The 12,415-nt window shown below is 28.7% G+C and overlaps 1 protein-coding gene across 1 annotated transcript in view; it reads left to right on the top strand.

Moving 5' to 3' along the window:
* Positions 1-12,415, top strand: part of Su(Tpl) (Suppressor of Triplolethal) — a 77,780-nt gene that overhangs the window by 59,724 nt on the left and 5,641 nt on the right. Inside the window, exons 5-12 of the mRNA XM_076499496.1 lie at positions 216-250; positions 1,312-1,528; positions 1,978-2,048; positions 2,965-3,121; positions 5,474-5,561; positions 7,190-7,943; positions 8,368-8,410; positions 11,523-11,694. Of these exons, the coding sequence (XP_076355611.1) occupies positions 216-250; positions 1,312-1,528; positions 1,978-2,048; positions 2,965-3,121; positions 5,474-5,561; positions 7,190-7,943; positions 8,368-8,410; positions 11,523-11,694 (1,537 nt within the window). The remainder of the gene's footprint in view (positions 1-215; positions 251-1,311; positions 1,529-1,977; positions 2,049-2,964; positions 3,122-5,473; positions 5,562-7,189; positions 7,944-8,367; positions 8,411-11,522; positions 11,695-12,415) is intronic.

Genomic DNA, 12,415 nt, shown 5'->3' on the forward strand with positions numbered 1-12,415 from the left:
CCATAAAGACCCTACAATTTGGAAAATAGCAATAGATCAATGATGAGTAAGATGATATTGTATAGAATTTTTTGTGAGGAATCCCATATGTTGAAACAGCTTTATTCTGTCTTCTAATTTTGTTAATCTTTGTTATTCACATTTATATTCAGAATTATTTTGTTCAGTTAACAACTGCTAATGTTATAATGATGTTACTTTTGTTCTTCTTGCAGTACCAAGGTTATTAAGGAGTCAGGACCATATGTAGGTGAGTCTTAATCATTTTATGGTGTAGTAAATGGTATAAAGTCAGCGAACATAATGTGTTTAAAAAAGACCACTATCAGATTGCTGGTTTCAAGGAGGGAGAGTTAAGTTATCAGATTGATCAAATCTCTTAGGACAAGAAACAACCATGCTTCATCATTTGTTTTGGTACAAAAAAAGAGCAGTTTGAAAGTACTTTGTATTTCTGTTTGGGAAAAAAAAAGGTGCATAAAACATACATAGAGCTGAATAATATCAATTACTGAATGAAGTTAGTGATTGGGGATAGGGGGGTGGGGATTGTGGTTAGTAAAGATTTAACTCGTACGCTTAGATGCAAACATGCAGGATAATGAGTCAATATTAACACTGGAATATCGCATGCATTTAGGGACCAGTTGTGGCCTTGTGGTTATTTTATCAGACTGTGGATCTAAGGATCCTCGATTCATGTAATGTAACAGAATTGCATGCTGAACTTTGATCTGACTATTTATTTTTATATTTGGGTTATAGAACGAAATTGTTATTCTATTGTGAAATACAATTAAGTTAGTAAGGCTGTATCATAACTTTTCCAAGGTTTTTTGTTGTAGCTTTATTTACAAAGATGTAATGTGAATCAGAGGTAACAATGTCTTACATGTCTACTTACATTAATCCAGAATGTATTTTAAATTGTTTTGGTTTTAATGTACAAAATAATGTAAAGCTAATAGGAAATTCAACTATGATCTATTGGATTGTATAACTTCCAGCTCCAGTTTTTTTTTGGTTTTTTTGTGCTATCTACTGATATTGATTAGGGGTACATATTATCAAAGAATTTCTAATTACACTTATTTTTTTTAATTTATATACAACTGTAGAAATTATTCATATTGGCTAAAATGGAGGATTGCATTTTTGTTATTACAACCATCTTTGATATTAAAAACAAGTCCAACAAAGCTCAAAGAAATAAGAAAAGTAGTAGTCATTAAACATTATCCAATTTTGATTATGCAAATACAAGCATATAAGAGTGGAAAAATACATTTGAATCAATGTTTTTTTCTTTAGGAAGAAAGGTGAAAATGAAAACGTCACTTGCATCTATTCCTCCACCAAAACCTTCCAACCATGTTTCGTATTCTGCCTTATCAACTTCAAAGTCTGCACCTAAACTTTTGTCTATGTCGGGTAGTTCACATCTAAATCAGGCTGGCAGTTCTTCTCATGCTAAGGCAACAGTTTACCAAAAGTCCCTTAATCCAGACATTTTAAAAAGAACTTATAGGTTTGTTTTGGTTTGAAAATTTCTTGTACTACATTTCTATTTACTGTAGTTATAGTATTAGTGTACCTTAATAATGATGATAATAATTTAAATAAGGTCTTTATATACAGTTTTAACAGTTTTGTTCAGTCAGGAGCAAACAGTAGGTTGACCTCACAATATGCAAATTAACAATCAAAGTAGAGCTACGTTTCTCTCAAAATTTAAGTGTTTGTGACATCATACAGTATAATTCCGTCATCTTTTCTGTTTCTAATGGCAGGTTCTAGAGGGTATAAATAGCATAGCATCTTAACATTGGAACAATAAAAATTGCATTGAATTTAATAATTTTGTATTTATATGAATGTTTTATTCTGTAAAAATTAATATATTAATAATGTGAATAAAATATAAGAACATACTTTGTAGTACAACTAAGTGCATTTCTTCTAAACTATTCTGTACAGAGAACGAGTAATTCATCTGCTTGCACTGAGGCCATACAAGAAACCAGAACTCCTTGCAAGGTTGATGAGAGGTATTTTGGACAGGTTTTAGTTTTCTTTTAATTTTGATTAAGAACAAGTTTTAAAGCTTCGTTAATGAACACAGATATGAAAACTTTGTGTAAAAGACATGAGGCTATTTGCATTTGATAAGGCTACCTAAACTTTTACTGTAATAGATTTATTAAATATATTAAATCTGTTTCAATAAAAGTTAAAAACGATTATTTGAAATACTTAAAAATTAATATTATATCTGTTCTTAGATTTACCTTGTCAAAGATGCTAGTTTGGTTAAAAATGTATAATTTGTAAACAAATTCTGTTGAAAAGAACAGATAATATTCTTTCATGGGTGTTCCTCTGTTCACTTTTGCTTTTACTAAAGTAAGAAAACTCGTGTAGGTTTTAGCTAAAACAAGTTGTGTTGTGATTTCAATTTGGTTAGTATTTATGTGTGAGAAATGGGTATTAAGGAGCTTGATGTTTGCTCTTCTACTTGCAAAGTGAAACTAACCTATCGGATTAATCTTGTGTCTCACGCATGCATGCTCACACACAAAATTAACTGATTTATGGGATTTAAATTTGGAAATTTGGGTTAGAAGACATGGGTTATTGTATAAGAACTCAAGTTATTTGAAAAAAAGGAGGAAATTCTAATTTTACTCCTGAAATTATGGGATTTGTTAAAAGTTATTTTACTTTTCCATTTTGCTGCATATGTATACAGATAGATACATACATACATTAAGAGAAATAGATGGATGGATGAGAGAGAGTTGATAAATATGATGTTAAAAGTAGGCACATGTTATCAAGGAAATGATGTTATGTGCTTATTAAATAGATATGTAAAATACATTTGGAAAGACTTATTTGCTTCTAATATCAATAGGAGGAATCTAAAGCTTCACTTTATTTTTTTCAAGTAGTTTTTAATTACAGATGGAATTAAAGAGAAAGACAAGAAGGGTCTCAGTGCAATATTGAGTCAGGTAGCTGTTCTGAGAGATAATACTTTTCACCTTGCCCGTCACGTTTGGAATGATGTTTGTGATGACTGGCCATTTTATAGTGCTGAAGAACTGAAGCAGATGAAGAGGTAGATGACGTGAAAGAGTTTTGAAATTAATTTGTTGCATTCAGAACAGTTTGTGTTTTGATGCATAATTTTTAATACATCAAGTATGTAGTAAATTAACAGTCTTATAGTAGTTAGTTTACTGTGTTTTTAGCCATTAATTTACTGGACATACAACTTGTTATTATATTTAAAATACTTTTTTTGTAGATGGTAGTTGATAATGTGTTATGAAAATGTATGAGTTTCAATAGTACAAGAATAGAATGTAGTTTTTGAGCACTTATACTTAAAACAGTAATTAGTAGTAGGAATTGGATATAAAATTTTGGTTGGTTTGGTATAACCAATTGATCTTTGGTTATTGATAGCAATGTAGCTGTTAATTAAACAGCCCTATGTAATAAGTTAAAATTTTAACTAGAATTGAAGCTTTTGTTCTACTAAAATATGTACAAATGTGATTCTTACTCAGTTTTAGAAACTGGAAGAGATTCCATTCTAAAATTGTGATATTTGTTTCCCACTTAGATAATTTACCTCCATTTTTAAAAACACTTTTTTTTCCACGTTTACAATAAAATACCATTTTTGACAGTCCATATTTAATAATACATTTTCTTTGTTACCCTGTTAGAGAATCCAAAGATATAGAAAAATAATTTTTAGCTAAGTACATTCTGATATTTTTCTATTCATTGATAATGGGAATTACTTAAGGTTGATGGAGTATGCAAAAGACAAACTAGTCACTCATAAACCACATAACACTTCTGCACTTTATTTTGGATGATACAGCAAGCTTAATTCTTCTGTAATAACTTGAAAATGATTATTATTGGTGAATAAAGCATGTTACACTATGACAAAAGAATCAACTCTCCTTACCTAAAACATCTTAATCCAATTACATGGTTGTCTCTTCAAACTATATTTCTTTATTTTTTTCATTTAAGGCTACATGTTTTGTTTTTTTAATTGGTCATTTAAAACTCAACATATAATATTTATAGAATACTTTAGAGCTTTTGTTGGGAGAAACATCATTTTGCAAATATAAATGAAGTACCAAGATTGACAGAAAAGAATGAACTTGTGACAGAAAATAGGTAGACAATTTCAAAAATAAGTTTATTTATCTAAAAAGCAGTATTAACACTTAAATAATTTGAGTCTTATGTAATATATCATTAGTTTTACAGTACAATCATGAATTTTTATTAAGACAGTACTGTGAATAATTCTGTTGTGGTAGTTGCAGGTAAGTCAGAAGAGAAAATGTGGAGGAACTTGTCATATTTTCATTAACATGTAACTAATAAATACAAACCAATAAAAAACTGACTGTATGTAATGGGTTAAAAAAACTGGTAATAATGGAGAAAGAAATACTTTTAAAGAAAATGCACCATCTTTTCTTAACATATTTTGCTTATCTCTACTTAATGTGAAAGAATAAATTTAATTTTCACTATTTTCTTCAATACCATGGTTTTTTAGGTTTTTTTAACTTGTATCACTAATGAAGAAGTAGTTATTTGTTTAATAGGTGTATAAGTGTAATCATTTTCCTAATAGTTATAGTTCTTTATTTTGAGTTATCCTGTTAAAAACACAATCTGGTTAAGTAAACACAAGAAAGTAACAAATTGCCTGAGTGAATGATTTGATTTGTAAGTTAAACAAGATGCATCATTCTTGCTGTCTTGTTTTAAAATTAATAATTTGTATGAGTGCAAGTATTGTAAGAAACTGGACAAAAATAACTGTCTTCATACAATTACATAATTTGGGTGAACTTGGTAATGACATTTAGATTAAAAAGTGGATTTAAAACATTTTATCATAATGGATTTCTTATAAAAACAATTCCTTCCTGTATTGTGGTATATGTTAAAAGCCTTGATTCTTGTAAAGTACATTTTATATTAATGAAAGATAACTATGCTGTTACTAGAATTTAAGAGCAATATGCAACTTGTTTTAATTTTAGATATCATAAATGAAAATAATTTTGTTTTGATATGGGATATATATATATATATAAATGCTAAGATTAACCATTATCTTAGCAGTAGGTTTTAGTTTAACTAACGTTGTTGTTTTTAGTTTGAGGAATTGATTTTTACTATGTTGGATAATTTATGTTCAAATCATATGTAAAAACTTGTTATGGTTCTCTTTATTAACTCTGCATAAACACTTGTACAACATTTTAAAGAAAATTATTTACATCTTTGTTTTGTTTTTATTTCATATTTACATACAAAAAATCAAGTTAATTGTGCAAACATTTTTACTTGGTGATTTAATTTGATTTTGTCCTTACTTTGAATTTATTTTTTATAAAATTTCTTTGTTTTTCTCTATTAGACAAAAACCACAAAATCTAACACCACCTAGTGAAAGTGAAAATCGTTCTCCTTACGTTCCTCAGGAATATGTCTCCAATGTAGCACAGGTCTGATTACCTTTTTGTTTAAATATGTACGTATTAACTTGTTTGTGAATATGTGTATTGTATGTACTTGAAGGCACATACAAGCTCAAACTCATGTGAACTAAATCTGGTGATTGAAACAGTCACCAAGTGTTCTTGAGGGGACATTTCTTTTAAGTACTATCCATTCAGCTTTAAAAACAGAACCTGAAAATTGTTTCTAAAATACAGTCAAACAGGAATTTGTGTAAATATTTAAAAATGAATTGCAAAGATTAACATATAAGTTAACATATTATGCAAATTTGCACGTAAAAAGCAAAGATGGAGCATGACATATTGAACAGTATGTTATACTCTAGCATAAATTATAGGAATATGTTAATCAGGCATAAATTCTGCCAGTTTTTAAGAGTGTCAATTGGTATTTTGAAGTACTGTTTTTAAACTGGTGCTATTATGGGCTATTTCACTTTATAATTTTCATGTTATCAGCTTTTTCTTCATAAAATAAGGTAATTTTGTTGGTCATTATTTTGCATTATTATTTAAATTAATTTGCTAAAGTAGTTTGATTGATAATATTTGTTTAGATGTTTTCATTGGATGCTCATTCTTATTCTTTCTGTAAATTCCTTGTCTTAGCAGAATATTTTTTAAACTTTTCTTGAAAAAAGTTAAGCAACATTTTTTGTTATGTAAAGTATCAAGTTGTTTTTTCATTGCTTAATCTTAAATTCTTATTATTCTTCAGTTTTTATCTTGTTGAATTCTAAATTCTTTAAGTGATTTTGACATTTTATTGGTAATTCACTGCAGTTAACTTATTTATAGTTGGTCTTAAAAGCAAATATCATTATCATTATTGATGATTATTTCTTTTTTTTTATTACAAAACAGTACCAAGATGTTACATGAAAAATTATTGTTTCTTAAACAATGTTCCATTTGTTATAGACCTCTTTTAAGGATATTCTCAAATGAAATGTCAGGTTCTTTTTATTGCACTTGCTTCATGTAGATCAGTTTCTTGTGACTCATTAAATTCAACATGTCTAGACATAACTCAGAGAGAGATAGAAGTAGCTAATATTTTACCAACAACTGTTTACATTCTTACAGGTGTTCATAGCAAAATTAATCTTTTTTTCTGTCCTTGTTGGAATCAGACTTAGAACTTGTACTGTATGAATGTTTTTGAACTGTAATTATAATATTTTGTATTAGTAGTACAGTTATTTTATTGGGTCTTTAAAATATCTTAATGTGAAATTATATTTCATATTAAGAATTCTTATAGCAATAAAATTGAGAATTTGTATTTTAAAATCATTTTACTACTTTGTAAGTTGTAAGATGGTATTGAAGTACCATAATAGACATTAGAACCAAGGAAAGACAAAATAAAAATATACATAAATGAAGCCTTAAATTATGATTTTTCTAATTGAGTAAAATTGCCATAAAGCATTGAAAGGCTTTCATTTGGTAGTTAGCTGTTTTTGTGCATTTTATTACTTAAGTTATATTTTGACCACTAAAAATTCAATAAACAATTACTCTTCTGGTTATTTTAACAATAACAACTGCTCTTATGTTAATATAGTTGTACTTTTATTAATTCTAATTTTTTAATTTTTATTGTACAGAAACGTGCATTTTCCAACACTGAACCTCGTCAAACAAAGAAGCAGAGAATATCTCACTATAATAAGTCTGACCAGCCAGGAATAAATTCCCATGGATCAATCCCCTTGGGTTCCAGATCAAATTTAGTAAATCAGAATTGTTACAAAACTGATTTGACTATACCTGATACTCATCAAAGGTTAGGTCATTCTAATGCAGACAGTTTCTTGGAAAATGGATTGCTGGATAGCAACTCTAGACCAAGCTGTACCAGTGGTGAGAACTTAAACGTTGACCCAACATCAGTTAATATTAGTAAGTCAGACATTCAATTAGGGCTGAAGGAAAAAGATAAAGGCACAAAAATGGATAAGCATCCTGTGTTTCACAGCCAAAAGCCTGTTATGTCTTGCAGTGATAGATCTCCTGTGTCTTACAACGAAAATTTTTCACTTGATACTTGCTCTCAGAATCATTCCCCAAATGAAAAATCTTGGCAGAAGATGCCAAGATTTAAACAATTATGCATGTCAAATGTGCCACCTGTTAATAATTCTAAACAAAATAGCAGCAGTGTTAATTCCTCAAGAATCAATAATGTAGAACCAAAGTTTTATAATAGTGGTTATAGTAATCACAATAAACATCACAACTTTCCAAATGAGAAATTTAACAATAAAAAGTCAAAAACATCTTCAACATCATGTGGTTCATTGTCAGGAGAATCCTCTCCTGCATCCAGTCCAGACAGCCAGTTTAGTATTGAATCATCAGGTTAGTGCAAAGTAATTGATTACCTGTTGAAATTAGGATAGTTGATTATTGTGATGTGTATGAGAATGAAAGAAGAAATTAAACTATTACACTGTAGAGCTATAATATATTTAGGAAGTAGTTGTAAAAATCTTTGTGCCTGAGCTAAATTCAAAGACTAAAGTCTAGTGAAGAAGTTATATGCTGAATTGTTTAAAAATTCGATTGTTGGGATAATGTGAATAACTTAGATTTAACAATTCATAATATTTAGATACATATGAAAACAAAATTATTTTTTGTCAGTTTTGCTTTTAATTTGTAACTAACTGTTTCAAAAATAGATAAGCAGTCATTTTTGAAATTGTGAAAAGTTAGAATTAATTATAGATTTTACATTTTGTAATAAAACATTTCAGATATGTAAATCTTCCTCTCTCTCTAGGTTCATGCTTTTCTTCAGGTGGTCCAGAAGCAGATTACTTGAGGTGAGTTTAGTGAACGTCAGTAAGAAACGTTTGTCTTTTATGATAAGTATTAGAATATCAAAAAGACAGTTTAAGCTTTTAAAAATATTAGAAATGTGAGATGTATTTACTGAAATTCATCTGGTTGACAAAATAAACAAAATGAAGTTATATTACATAAATAATCAAGGAATGCTGTAAGTAATTTCTTTTTCATTATTCATAAAGTTTCAAAAATGCTTTTATAATGTAACATTCATCACTAAGTGTAAGTTATGCTGAAATTTAAAAAAGTCAGGATATGCTCCAAAGAATTCTAGAAACTACTTACTGAGAGGCCCGATTGTTTACCCATTTTCAAAATAAATAGACCATCTGTGCTTTGTGTTTTCACCTTATACAATTTGTATTATACAAAATAATTAAATTGATGCTGTTTAATATTTAATATATTGTCTATAAATATATTTAGTTTCTTCATTAATTTTTTCATTAAAATATGAAAAATATATTTTTTCTAATAGTATACTTTTAAAAAATGTTTCTCCCAATTCCTTGAACTTCAGGCAATACACTAGTGTATGTCATTAATTTTGTAAACAAAACTTGCATCAATTAAACTAAATACACCACCATTCAAATTTCTAATTATGGTAATATTGGTATCCTCATAATTTCCATCTTATTTATATATTTATGTTGAATACCATTTTCTTCCTTTTTCTTACCAGTCTTAACAAATCAACCTTCAGGAAATGGAACAAAAGCAAAACAATAAACTGGAATCTTAAGACAAAATTCAAATTCTGTTATTTTGTAATTTTATTTAATGTTTATATCATTATAATAAATATTATAATTTATTATATTAAATTATTATTTTTATAAATTACTTTATTTTCTTCTGTGTAAATATTTTCACTCAGTTGTGTATGTATAGCGTTGTTGTTTCAAAGTATTGTCACAAGAGCTTGTCTTTTTTCTAAATTAAAATATCCTTCTGACTGTTCTCCATTTAGCAACTTTACCTGAACAAGGGTGCTAATCTGAAATATGTAGAAAATTTATGGAAATATGAGTGTTTTCACTTTTACTATATTTTTGGATATTCTTCACAGCGAGTCTTTTATAAAAGCAAAATAACCAGTACTTTATTAAAAATTGTGTAGTTCACACAGCTTTGCCCAATTTTTATTCAAATGATGATTCCTTTCAGTGCTTAATTTTTTTTTCACTACACATAATACAGTTATAATCCTAAGAAATAATCATTTATTTCCTATATTTTCTATAACACAGTAATATAACCTTTAAATATTTTAATTGTTTTCCAATAAAATGTGTTTTATGTACAGTCTTTAACACTTTTATTAATCAGTTAACTATCCTTAAAACATTACACCATCCCAATTACTTTATTTTAGACAACACAGATAAATGTTTCTTCATTCTTCTTTAATTTAACTGTTACTTCTTTGATTGTCCCTCCCATTTTTGCATACTCCAGGTCTAACCTGAATGCTGAAGTTTTACCATATGACATGTAATGTCATTTCTACTTGTACTTGTTTTAACAAATGTATTTTTACTTGTTAGACTTTCTGTTGAAGATAAATGAATGCTACTTTTGATTAATTTACTTTGATTTCTTCCTATATGTTTTGAATTGCATTCTGTGTTCCCTGTAGTCAGTAGCAGTACTACTACCACCATAGTCACAGTACTTAATAGATTCTAAATAATGTGGGAACAAGGTTTGGGGAGTAAGGTACATATTTGTCTATTGTACTGTTCAAATAACACAATAAAAGGTACTCAAAGTTGGGCCTTCATAAACAAGCATCTCCATATTTCATTCCTGCACAATAGTGACATACTCTGTACATCCTGTATTTTGCTTATAACTACCACAAGTTTTGTCCAATCAGGCTCTAATTTGTGGGGTCTCACTGATCTTCCAAAATGGTGCATTTATGGCCCAGAATTTTGTTCTATATAAAGTCGGAATGAATTTCAAAAATAGCCAAAGTTATTGAGTAGAATAATGAGGTCAGGGTTATAGAAGTTGATTTGGTTAAAACAGTTTGAGGAGTGACCGGTTGGAGAAAAGCTAGAAAAAAAGTTTGCTGTTGGAAGTGAATTATAGGCAGTAACATAATTAGATAAAACCATTAAAAAGGCTGATTTACCAGTAAAAGCTTTGTGTGATGTACAACAAAATTAAGAACTATGCTTCCTGAGGGGATTGGCATGATCAGGTGGTTAGGGCACTCGATTCGTAATCTTAGGGTCGCAGGTTTCAATCCCTGTTGCACCAAACATGCTTGTCTTTTCGGCCATGGGGGCATTATAAAGTGAAGGTCAATCCACTAGTCATTGGTAAAAGAGTAGCCCAAGAGTTGGTGGTGGGTAGTGATGATTAGCTCCCTTCCATTTAGTCTTACACTGTTAAATTAGGGACAGCTAGTGCAGATATCCCTTGTATAGCTTTGTGTGAAATTCAACACAACAAACAAACAAAGCTTCTTGAAGTTTCTCTAAAAGTGTGACATGTGTAACAACTACTTGAAGAACTGTCAGATGACTAGAAAGATTTAGCTGGTCTACTGTATAATATAAGAATATTTAATAACTGTCATGAAAAAAAGAAGAAAAAATGCATCAGAAAATGTCTAATTTTCAAATTTTCATGGTGGATGTTGGGGCAGCATGTTTCTAGACTCCTTTAGAATGCCGTGTATCAAATATGCCTAAAATTAACCTCAGAATATTTCATGTTTTTCTTTGCCCATTCTCTAGCTGTGGATGTGTTTGTTGTGTAACACATGCATTTTAACCTGTTACAGCAAACTTTACTCTGTATTTGAAAGGCTCTTGTTTCTTGTTAGTATCATATTAATACTTCTGACAGATAATTTAAAATAACTCTCATGCTCAAAATTTAATATGAGGATTTCTATAACAGGATAATATTGCATTGATTGTTTGCACTGAGTTGTGTTTAGGTTTGAAAATTACCAAAGTTGTCACTGAACATTACTTCATTTGTATTTATTTGAAAATGTTAAATATAAGTACAAAAAATTTTAAATTATTGAAACTCATTTGGGTAATTTTTTTTATTGTATAACAGAAAGTACATTGTGATCTCCAACAATGAACAGAGGGCAAGGTACAAGTCAGATTTCATTGCAGAATATGAAGAGTACCTCAGGTTACATGGGTTGTTAGTTGATGTTTCAAAGAAATTTGCTACATTAGAATGTAGTTTAAGACAGTTTGATGAAGGATCAGAGGATTGGGAAGTGAGTGAATGTTATGAATAAACTTTTATCAGTGGTTGTATAGTCATCTTTTTTCTTGTTTTATAACTTAACATCAAATAAGAAATAGAGGTTGTGGAATTGAAACATGTAAGTTTAGGTTATTTTAACATTTTTGTAAATAATGTTGCATGTTAATCAAAATATTGGTATTTTAAATTTCTATTTATTTTAAATGTAAAAACAAATCACTCTTTTGCAAGTATTTTTTTAATGTTTCACAACTAATAACTGCTACAAAAATACTATGAAATGTGTCGAGTCTTGTTAACAGACAAGTCACACTGTAGATGGAATGATAGCAGTTGTGTTCACTTTAAAAAAAAGTTATTGTGTTATTTAGTAATTTTATAGATGTCTTGAAATATTTGTAGTTTAATTGTTAAGTTAGACATTCTAAAATATTTATTTTAAATTGTTAGGCATTGTCTACAGGCTTTAGCATTACATCAAAAGCGTATATTCTGATGATATTTAATTGTTTTATTCAGGAAAATTGAATTTAGTAAATATCATTTCAAAAACTATTACAAAGGTGTTTGGTGTGCTTTCTATCATTAATCTGTATATTAAACTTTTCCATTAATGGAGTTACTACAAGCATCACCTATTTTAGTAATCCTTGCATTGTCTGGTTGTGACATTTTAATAAAATCTTTAATTTCATATTTTTGAAAGGTATAACAGAAATAGATGTAAAAAT

Source organism: Tachypleus tridentatus, chromosome 4, assembly GCF_004210375.1.
Source record: "Tachypleus tridentatus isolate NWPU-2018 chromosome 4, ASM421037v1, whole genome shotgun sequence".
Taxonomy (NCBI): Eukaryota; Metazoa; Arthropoda; class Merostomata; order Xiphosura; family Limulidae; genus Tachypleus; species Tachypleus tridentatus.